This window comes from Echinops telfairi, unplaced genomic scaffold (genome assembly GCF_000313985.2).
Source record: "Echinops telfairi isolate 266 unplaced genomic scaffold, ASM31398v2 ScPeMD7_23;HRSCAF=83, whole genome shotgun sequence".
Taxonomy (NCBI): domain Eukaryota; kingdom Metazoa; phylum Chordata; class Mammalia; order Afrosoricida; family Tenrecidae; genus Echinops; species Echinops telfairi.
The window spans coordinates 4,567,701-4,578,975 of NW_022103920.1; the positions used below are offsets into that span (position 1 = coordinate 4,567,701).

The window sequence follows — 11,275 nt, forward strand, 5'->3', positions numbered from 1 at the left end:
CACCCCCTGTGATGTGAAGGATGGTTGGGATTCAAAGTGATATATTTTAAACTGTATCAAATGGTGTTTTAAAGTCAACACATCAGCCAGTGATGAGGTGGGCTCTCAACTTTTGCTGCCACTGAGAAGACGCTGACTCAGAGTGACCCATAGGAGAGGCTGGAACCACCCTGTGAGTTTCTGAAGCCGGAAGATTTTCTGGGAACAAAAGCCTTGTCTTTCTCGCTTGGGGCTGCTGGTGGATTTGAACCATTGACTTTGTTGTCTGAAACTGCATATTTAAGCCATGATAGCTCCAGGGCCCCTTTGAGGATGGGATGGATACTGTCCATCTGAGAGGAAATAGAACAGACCACGGGGCCTAGTTAGCACAGATTCAAACTGCAAGGTGTCTATCACACAACAGAGAGGAAGGTCTGTCTGTCCATCCATCCCAGGAACTGACTATCTTAAAAGCAGGAATCTAACTGATTATAGGCCAAGGAGGTGAACCCTCACCCTAGGGAGTGCTGAGGGTGGGGATCATGGGTATATAACTGCTAACCGGAGGCTGGACGTTTGAGTCCACCCAGAGACCCAATCCATGTCCCCGAAACCCCCATCGACAACCCTACTGAGCTCAGTTCTACCCAGACCCCCACGGGACTACCCTAAGCCCGTCACTGGGTGGCAGCTGTCCTTACTCCCGATCGGCAGTGGGGGCATTTCCCCTGACCCTAGGCTGGAAATAGCCACTCACACTAACCTTTGCCCTCCCCTCTCAAGAGCAGGACGGCGTGGAGCAAAGCCATCTCTCTTTTGTCTCTAGGGTTCACAGGAGCAGAGTGAGGACTAAACAATGGGGAACCGTTCTAGTGCCACAGAATTCTGCCTCCTGGGCTTCCGTGGCTCCCCAGGCCTGCACCGTCTCCTTTTCACGCTTTTCCTCCTCTTCTATTCATTGACAGTCATGGGGAACTCGGTCATCATCGTGATTGTGTGTGTTGACAAGCGCCTGAAGTCCCCCATGTACTTCTTCCTCGTCCACCTCTCTGTGCTGGAGATCCTGGTCACAACCATTGTTGTCCCTACGATGCTCTGGGGGCTGCTGCTCCCCGGGATGCAGAAAATATCCCTGAGTGGCTGTGTGGCTCAGCTCTTCCTGTACCTCGCTGTGGGGACCACTGAGTTCGCATTACTGGGAGCGATGGCTGTGGACCGCTACGTGGCTGTCTGTAACCCGCTGAGGTACAACATCATCATGAACAGCTGCACCTGCAACTGGGTGGTGATTGTGTCCTGGGTGTTTGGGTTCTTTTCTGAAATCTGGCCTGTCTACGCCACCTTCCAGTTCACCTTCTGCAAATCCAACGTGTTAGACCATTTTTACTGTGACAGGGGCCAGTTGCTCAAACTGTCTTGTGACAACACTCAGTTCACTGAGTTTGTCCTCTTCTTGATGGCCATTGTCATCATCATTGGCTCTCTGATCCCAACAGTCGTCTCCTACACCTACATCATCTCCACCATCCTCAAGATCCCCTCAGCCTCTGGCCGCAGGAAAGCCTTCTCCACCTGCGCCTCCCACTTCACCTTTGTCGTCATTGGCTATGGCAGCTGCTTCTTCCTCTACGTGAAGCCCAAGCAAACGCAGGCGGCTGAGTACAACAAGATCATGTCCTTACTGATCTCTGTGGTGACCCCCTTCCTCAACCCTTTCATCTTCACCCTCCGGAATGACAGAGTCAAGGAGGCCCTTGGAGATGGTGTGAAACGCTGCTACCAACTAACTTCACAAAGACTAGCTCTTCTCAGAGCTGGTCTCAGGTGGACCGGCACCCATTAAGGATTATTCCAGACCTGGAAGACCTGTGTCCCCTCATATCCTTATCATCACTGCAAAACCCAAAGCATGTGCCCAGAGTCTACACAGATCTTAGAAGCAGAGACAGCAGGTAGCAGAAGAACCAGTCGCTGCACAGTAAGACGGACAGCCTTTGCCGCAGTCGAACTCAAGAACCACATCCTAGTGAAGCGGTAGGAGCTAGAGTGAAGAGCCATGCACACTTGGGTAGCATTTGTCCTAGCCCAATGAATTTGCTCAGAACCAGCTCCAAACATGCGTTTCCTGGGGAAACAGGAGGCTGGAAGGAGGCAGTGAGCTAGGTCCACAGTCAGAGAGCATAGTAGCAGAGTACTCTTGGTTCCTTCCTCAGATGTTGCTAAGGTGGCTCTAGAACACTGTCAGTTCATGAGCAGGTGGCCCCGTACAGTTAGAAATGCTCCAAGTGTAGAGCATAGGTCACAGCATCCTGGTCCATTGGTCCTGCGGGCATGTGCTTACCACATACTCTTTGCTGCAGAAACAACCTAGAGTGTGGAAATGAGGAACGGTCATCATCTTGCCAATCCTGGTGTGATGGAGAAGGTGAAAGCCCGAAAAGACAGGATTGGAGTAGACGGGTTGTTTGATTGATCTTCAAGGTGTTACTTAAACCTCTTCCCTTTGTGGTGGGTAAGCAAATGAGGCAACTTAGAATGGAATAATTCTACAGTACACACCCAGTGTTTTACAGCTGCTCCAATCAGCTCTTTCTCTTCAGGTGCCTCCCAATCATGGACCCCGTGTTTCCTCACCCCACTGAGCCTCTGTTCTCCAAATCCAATTCCATGAGTTCCCTCTCCATAGCTTTTTCTCTGTTAGCAGAGTCAAGAACAGAAGAGGCTAGCTGCTTGACTCTGATATCCTGGAGGATCCCAGGGGTGGCTGTTTGACAGTGCTGCTGTAGGAGCTTCCCATTTTGTTGGAGGAAGGTCTTAGAAGGATGAAAGTCACTTGGAAGATGACACTGGGCCATTCCGTCAGCCTCACCCCAGCCCAGCAGTGTGGCTCCAAAGTACAGTGTAAGTGACAACTCCCTGTCTAGACAGGAGGCAGGGCCAGGAGAAGGTTGTGTGACACACAGGCAAGGGGGTCTTCTCTCCCACCCCTGTTCTGCTCATTAAGCCCCAGTCATGGGGCTGTGCTGGCGTGAGCAACGCTCTTTCTCTGACTCAGGAAATGGAACAGGTTGCCTTCCTCTGTTCTGCACAAAGGCTTTGTCTGATGGAGCCGTCACTGGACTGTGGAGCGGGGAGGAGCGAGCCTGGGACTGACCATGCGCCCTTCAGTCCTTCAACTCCACCTCGTGCTCCCGGCTCGGCCATGTTCCACTCACCATCTTTCCTGTCCCCTTTCTCTCTCCTTCACTTCCACAGTCCTCGTGTTTCTCTCTTCCTCACCGATCCCCAATTCACACCTCCCTCCGTGGCTCTGTTCCTACCCTTTCCTTCACACGCCTCACCCTCTGCCCAGCTACCATCTCCACTCATTTCCAGTCCTCTCCTGATTCTCAGGATACGTGTTTGAATGACCTGAGCTTTTTGCCTATTTACTCAAAGAAATGTGTCCAAAGAGTGGGTTGGTACGTCCCTCTGAGGCTGAGGCTGAGAAATGCACCGGAGGAGAGGGCAGGTCACCCCCAAAAGAACTGTGGATGAGGGTTTATGGTTCTCTCCAATGGAGCCCAGCTTTTCTCTCTGGTCTTTGATCCTGAATGAGGGACGTCGCTGTTTGTGATTGTGAGGTTTCGTTTCAAGTTGACTGGGCCAGGGTTCTCATTCACAATTAAACCCAATGAAGTAGCCAAGTAGAACATAATCAACTCCATGATGGAATCTCACATAACATAGCCAACTCCGTGAGCAGCCAGCAGTTATGGTGCAGTACAAACCCCTTGGTAAGGTCACAGCCTTATTACAAGCAGAAGAAAGACGCCTCCGGGGTGCAGCCTGCTCCTTTGAAAGCAGACTCCGTGAGAAAGCTGGTCACTTTGCTGAGTCTGGATCCTTGTGATAATTGGGTGTATTGTGCCAACTACGTCTCCATAGGAGCACGTGGCAGAGTTTAATCAGGTTGCAGCTTGATTGGAGGCGACTGAGATCATTGCTTTCTGAGGTTGGCATCCCACCTCTCTTTCTCCCTGGGTATCCGTGGACCAGCGTGCTGCTGCTTGAGCTAGTTCTTTGCCTCGACCATGTGCTGCACTACCTGTGGGCCAAGCCAGCATGTGGATCAAGTCGCCTTGCACAGCATCACTATTGCTTGAGGTTCCTTCGGGACCTGCTTCTCCACACGGCTGATAGCTCTTATTGACCTGAGAACATAGCTAGAGCTCAAGAGCCCGTCGGGGCCTGCTTCACTATGCTCCAGAACGGCTGACAGGTGCTGTCCCACCCCGCTGTCTGCTGCTGGCTGGCCAAATCTGCCTGTCTTTCCTGAAGGTAGACTGCCGTCTGTTTCCTTGACCTTGGACTAGCAGCTCCCCTGACTTGAAGGACCTACAGTATATTAACTGCTCAATGTAAGTGAGTTGAACTGTGCCCTCCGTACTACTGTGTGGACTAATTAGCCATTATGTTTCTTCTCACTGTATAAATCTATCTATCAATCTATCTGATATAGTTTATGATGCCAACCTGGCCGATAAATACAAGTAGGATTAACTGAAGGGTGGAGAGATAATGACTCGGTGAGCCTCGTCTTTCTTGTCTCTTGCTCTTTGATCATCGGACCAGTGTGCGGCTGCCTTGCTCGTTCTTTGCCTCAGTTTATAGGCTACACTACCAGTGGGATGCCTAGCCTGTGGACTGTGCCGCTGTAAGTTGAGGTCCCTTTAAGACATCTCTGGAGCTGGGGACTGGCAGTTGGGACTGGTGGTCAGTTGACAGTTGGTGATCTGCCTTGTGATTGGCTGCTGTGCTGAGATAGCCTCACTCTATAAATAGAGGGAGATCTGGCAGCAGAGAGAGGAGAAGGACTGCTAGTCTCTCACAACTCTGAGCCATTTGTAGTCCTTATAATTTAACTGTTCATTTGTTATATTTATCTGTATATAATTTAACAGTTCATTTCTTGTTATATATCTAATTATCTTTATAAATAAATATATTTAATTATCAGCAATTTGGTTTTATCCCTCTAGAGAACCCTGTCTAACACACTATCTATCTAAAATCATAGGTGTCCTGGTTTTGTTTGTCTAGAGATTCTTGCTTAACACAATCGGTTTTAGAGAAACAAGATCATAAACATGGGCTTCCTGAATTGGTTCTGCAGCCTGATCAGAGAATGCTGCCTCTACCCAACTCCTGGTACCAATTGTGTTAGGCCCTCCAATCACGCTGCAATCTCATTCAACTTGGCCCACATGTCCCTATGGAGGCCTTGTTGACACAATAAAATGATCACAATCCTGCATCCAAATCCTCCTGCCATATTGCCTGCTGACATCAGGAGTCATCAGCAGACTGTCGACTTTGGACCGATTTGACTTTGCATCCACCTGTGGTCTTCCTACCTTGTCTTCCAGCTTCTTGGTTTATCACCCTCTGCAGCTACAGGGGTCAGGAGAAGCCACCAGCTTAACATCTCACCCATGGACTTGTACCAGACTGTACTTACCTTCTTCCACAACTGCGTGAACTACTTCTTGATATAAATTTCTTTCCATATACATACACATCTAGATGTCACTTATTTGGCATCTCTAGAGAATCCAGCCTAGCACACCATTCCCCTTTGCCTGCCCTGCATCCAAGCTAAATGCAGACACAAATACCAGTGTTGTCCTGCTTTAGGAGCTGGACAACACATTGTCTCTCCTTTTGAAAGTTCCCATTTCCCAAGCTTCAGGTATCTTTTGGAGAAAAATGCAGCGCCATGATGCAAACACCATGGAATCTCAGTAGCTTTATTCTCTACTAAGTTTCCTCTCTCCTTCACCAGTGAGCATAGATATCAAGGCCATATTCAGTTGGGAGAGGGCCTGAAACTTTGATAACCTGTGGTGCCCCATGCTCCCTTACCCACACGTTTGAACAAGACACAAGACTTACATCCATATATGTATTTGTGTATGCCTTAGTTCTTCGTGATGTAACTTCCTTTGAACTTCACTTATAATATTAGAGATTGAATGAAAAAGTGGCAAATGCCATTTCAGCAGAATTAAATGAACTGGATTATAAATTTTTAGTGGATGTAGGGTAATAGGTTTATACTGCATACCATATTTTCTATGAACAATATTCAACATATCTTGCAACCAAGAAAGTGAGCCCATGAACCTAACTCTTTCAATAATCAGTGTAAAATTCTTCTGCTCTCCCACCACAAATAATTGACTTTGATCAATTTGGTTTGAAATGGTTCCTACTTCAATTTTGATGCCTATTTTGTAAAAAAACAACCTTGTAATTATAAGTGAAAAAATGAGAAGCTGTTGTAAAAGAAAATGTAGTGACCAGAAATTCAATTTTATAATAGATGACTATAATTTATGTTTAGATTTCTTTTCCCTCTCTAACACGCTATAATTAAAAAACACTTCTTCTGTCTCTTACTCTTACAAATTCTTCTGTGATTTCAACACTTGTAACCTGCACAAGAATATCTATTTCCATACATCATAAGGATAATGAATCAAGTTGCTCTTGGATCAATTTGCACACAGACATGAGCATTCCGTTGTGCAACTTGAGATCACTGAAGTTATGAATATGGTAACAGTCTGGTTGTGCCTTCTGGGGGTGTGACCTTCTCTAGTTGGTTCTGGGAACTTCATCTCTTCCTCCCTGGAGGTAGGACACACTCTCTCTCTGCTACACATTCCTGTTGACAAGTCGCATGGAGCTGATGGCTCCCGGAGATGCGTCCACTGCTATTGGATCTGCAGAACTTTCCACCCACCGGCCTATGATCTTCCTACATTCGACATCATAGCATGTGCTGTGTGAGTCTGAAGAGGAATCCATGGGCTAATGTCATACTTATGGGCTAATATAAGACTTCTGGACTTGATCTGGACTGGGCTGGGATGTTTTATTGATGCATAATTACTTCTTGATATAAAGTTCTCTTTTACCATGGGTGTCTCTGGATTTGTTTCTCTAGTCAACCTGGAGTCACACACTACCCTTCTCTGAGAAGATTTGTATTTAAGACATTGGAATTACACTGCACAAACGTCTTCAATGTCCGCACAGTCTTCATTAAGCTTTTCCACATGATGAAGGGAAATCTCCTTGCAACATGTTCATACACGTCTTTCCCCCTTCCCCATGCGAGATGGAAGGCTGTCAATAGTAACGTAGTCTGTGGTGATGTAAAGCTGATCTCTGGCCCTCAACGATGTCTCCACAACACGCTGTCACTTACTTGCATCCTTATGCTTGTGTCAATGGCTGACTGCTTGGACGTCCGTATTTGACAGCTTAGGTAAGCGTTCTTGTTAATGATTGGTAGAGGTCTGTACATGTCTTGAATTTTACTTCCAAGAGTATGGCTCATCTGATGAAAACTCTAGAAATACAGATTCCACATGAACAAAAGAAACACACTCTAGAGTTTGGGACATTGTTTTCAACTTCTCTTTAGTTATGTCCGTTTTTCAGCTGTTTTATGTGAATTCGCATACCGTTTGATTCCGTGGTTTAAACAGGTATTTTAAAGCCGTGCAGTCATCACCACAATCATGTCCTCAGCAAGGTTTTCTAAGGCCTCCAGAGTGTGAGCGTGGCCAAAGCTTGTGTGTCTCAGTGGCATTAGAGCAACATGTCAATCCTCAGTCACTGCCCAAATATGTCTTGAGAACTGCCCATCAGGGAAGACAGATGGGGAAAAATGTGTATACTAACCGAAGAAAACTCACTGCCATAGAGTCAATGCCGACTCTTAGCTACCCTGCAGGACAGGGCAGAGCTGCCCCGTGGGTTCTGAGGCTGTAACTCTTCATGGGAGTAGAAAGGCCATCTTTCTCCCAAGCACCAGCTGGTGGTTTCCAGCTGCTGACCTGACTTTCTGAACGCCAGGGGAAAATATCTACCATGTCCAGACAGTCACCTGCTCTGCGACGTACAACCAGAGTAAGGGAATGCAAGCACGCGGTGTGAAAAAGGCATGCTCCCCACACTCTCACTTCTCCGCTGCGTGTCTTTATGGTGCTCTGTCGGCATCACGTGGGAATGGTCTCAACACTTAGCAAAGCCGGCTCTGCAAACTTCCCAGGAATCATGAAGTGCTGGATTTACAATTCCTTCGCTGTTTGACAAAATTGGGTAAATTGCTCAACAACTTTTCCATCCCCTGATAATACACGTCTTAAAGCAACACGCGACCTATCTGTATGAGAAATATCAGCAATAGAGCCTACAGCTAACCTGAAATATTGTGTTATATTTAATGTGGTGCAAACAGTTGGCTGTACTTTCTCACTGATTAAGTTTATTCAAATTTCCGACCTTAGTTTGGGCAGTAGGTAATGGGTTGCGATAGTTTGAGATGTGACCTGTTAAAATGGATCCACTTGATGAGCAAATTCAGGTTAATCCCACAAATCTCCATTTTGTGAGGGTCCTGGTACTTTATTTCTCCTCAAGAAGTTAATCCATGATCTATAACAACAGAAGCGGCACATTGCAAAACAGCTTCCCGATGCTTACTTTCTTTATTACTGTGTGTTCCCAGTTCATAACTCCAAGCCAAATCCATTGCCATTAAGTCAACTCTGACTCATAGAGATCCTATAGGACAGAGTAGAACTGCCCCTTGGGGTATTCAAGGTTGTGTTTTTGTGGAAGCAGATTGGCACGTAATTCTCCCACAAAGCAGTATCAAACCCCAAACAAACTCATTACCACCAAGTCTGTTTCCATCATAGAGACCCTGTAGGACAGAATAGAATGGCGCCAGTGGGGTTCTACATCAGTAAACAGCCACAAGAATCGACAGCCTCATCTTTCTCTCACATAGTAGTTGGTGATCTTGCAGTTAGCAAGTTCTACCATTGATCTTGCAGTTAGCAGCTCAACTTGTAAACCAGCACACTATCAGGAACCCTGTACACAGGGCCACCAGGGGTTTCCAAGCACTGACCTTTCAGTTCGCAGCCAAGAGCACTTTATGACTTAATCGAACCATGTCTTGGGTTTCAATGTGACAATATAAAATTCTGTTATTGGAGGGTTTTTTTCAATCATCTGCAGCATGTGAAAGTTGCACATCGAATAAGGAAGAGCAACAAAAAATGTTTGGACTTGAACTACAGTGCTGACAAAGAAGATGGAAAGTACTGCGGTCTTCCAAAACAACAAACAAATCTCTCTTGGAAGAAGTACTGCCACAGCGCTCCTCAGAGCCAAGGGTGGTGAGATTTAGTCTCGTGTACTTTGGATAGATTATCCGAGAGGCCAGTCCCTGGAGAAGACCGTCGTGCTTGGTGACGTAGAGGGCAGATAAAAAGAGGGAGACCTTGGACAGGATGGGTTGTCATGGTGGCGGCGACAATGGGCACAAACATAGGAACGATTGTGAGTTGGCACAGGAGTGTGCAGTGTCTTGTTCTGTTGCTCACGGGGTGGCTGTGATTTGGGACCAACTCAGTGGCACCCAGCTACAACCACAATCATATTCCAGTTTCACCAACTGCTAAATTTACCTAAAGAAAATTTTAAAACTTAAATGATTTAGGATGGAAGAGTTCTCAAATTAATAATATGCAGAGCTGTATGATGAACACAGCTATCCCCTCTTATAATTAACCCATTACCTTTACACCCTAAAAATAGTTTCCAGTTACAGAAACTATGCATATTTTCAGAATTTTAAAAATATAAATCATTTGTACTGGGGACTCTTACAGCCCTTATAACAATCTGTACATCAATTATATCAAGTGCATTTGTACTATTGTTGCCATCATCTTTTTCAAAACATTTTCTTTCTAGTTCAGCCCTTGGTATCAGACCCTCCTTTTTCCCTCTCTCCCACCACCCTCCCTTCCTCATGAACCCTTGATAAATTATAAATTATTAATTTTTTAAAATTTTAAACACTTTACTTTCTCCCTTCACCCACCTTTCTTTTGTTCTTTCCCATGGGGATGGGGAAGTTATATGTAGATCATTACAATCAGTTTCCTCTTTCTCCCTCTTCTCTTCTCACCTTCCCCCTACCCTCATGGTATCACTACTCCAATTACTCTTCCTGAGGGGTTTATCTGTCCTGGACTCTGTGTGTCAAGAACTCTTATCTGTACCAGTGTACATGCTCTGGTCTAGTAGGATTCGTAAGGTAGATCTAGGGTCATGATACTGGGGGTGGAGGGGGTGTGGAGCATTAAAGAACTAGAGGAATGTGTGTTTCATCAGTGCTATACTGCACCCTGCCTGACTTATTCCTTCCTTGTGATCCTTCTGTAAGGCAATGTCCAATTGTCTACAGGTGGACATTGAGTCTTCACTCTGACCCCCTTCATTAGCATCAATATGATTGTTTGTTTTGGGTCTTCTGATGCCTGATACCTGATCCCATCGACACTTCTTGACCACACAGGCTGGTGTGCTTCTTCCATGTGGACTTTGTTGCTTCTCAGCTAGGTGGCCGCTTGTTTAACTTTAAGCCTTTAAGACCCCATATGCTATATCTTTTAATAGCTGGGCACCATCAGCTTTCCTCACCACATTTGCTTATGCACCCATTTTGCCTTCAGCAATTATGTCAGGAAAGTGAGCATCACAGATTGCCAAGTTATTAGAACAAAGTGTTCTTGTGTTGAGGGAGGACTTGAGTAGAGGCCCAATGTCCATCTGCTACCTTGATACTTAAGATATAAATATATGTACATACACCTATATCCCTATTGCTTTATATTAATATATTTACATATTTATACCTCTATAGTTGTCTTTTGCCTCCTAGTTCTTTTCTCTGCTTCCTTTTACTTTCCTCCTATCGCACTATCATGTTCGATCTTCATTTGGCTCTCAGTAATTCTTCTTGGCTACATTTGTGGTAGTTACATAATCTGGTGTCAATTTGTGAAGGAGTGGAGTCTAGCCTATCAATAAGGTAACAGCTTGATGACCTCATTTGGAGGTTCAAGGAAGATGAACAGCTCACTGGAGGTCAGATACACACAGACTCTCTGTTCATATTTCTGATGACAAGCCAGATGTTGCTGATCTGATGGAGCCCTGGAGCTGGAGGAGCCATGTGGAGGCCATGCCAGGGCTGAGATGCTTCCACCACCATTGGATCCACAAGACTTTTCACCCACTGACCTGTGATCTTCCTGCATTTGGTGTCATTGCATGTGTTGCCTGAGTCTAGAAAGGAATTTAGGAATTTATAGACTGGTATTGGACATATGGGCTAATATCGGACTTATGGACTTGATCTGGACTGGGCTGGGATGTT

The 11,275-nt window shown here is 45.9% G+C and overlaps 1 protein-coding gene across 1 annotated transcript; it reads left to right on the forward strand.

Moving 5' to 3' along the window:
* The first annotated feature begins 838 nt into the window (after positions 1-838).
* On the forward strand, positions 839-1,938 carry LOC101646416 (olfactory receptor 9A4). Its single transcript, XM_004714003.2, is given in 3 exon segments — positions 839-1,771; positions 1,773-1,859; positions 1,861-1,938. Coding segments are annotated over 3 exon segments (1,098 nt in total).
* Positions 1,939-11,275: the final 9,337 nt, after the last annotated feature.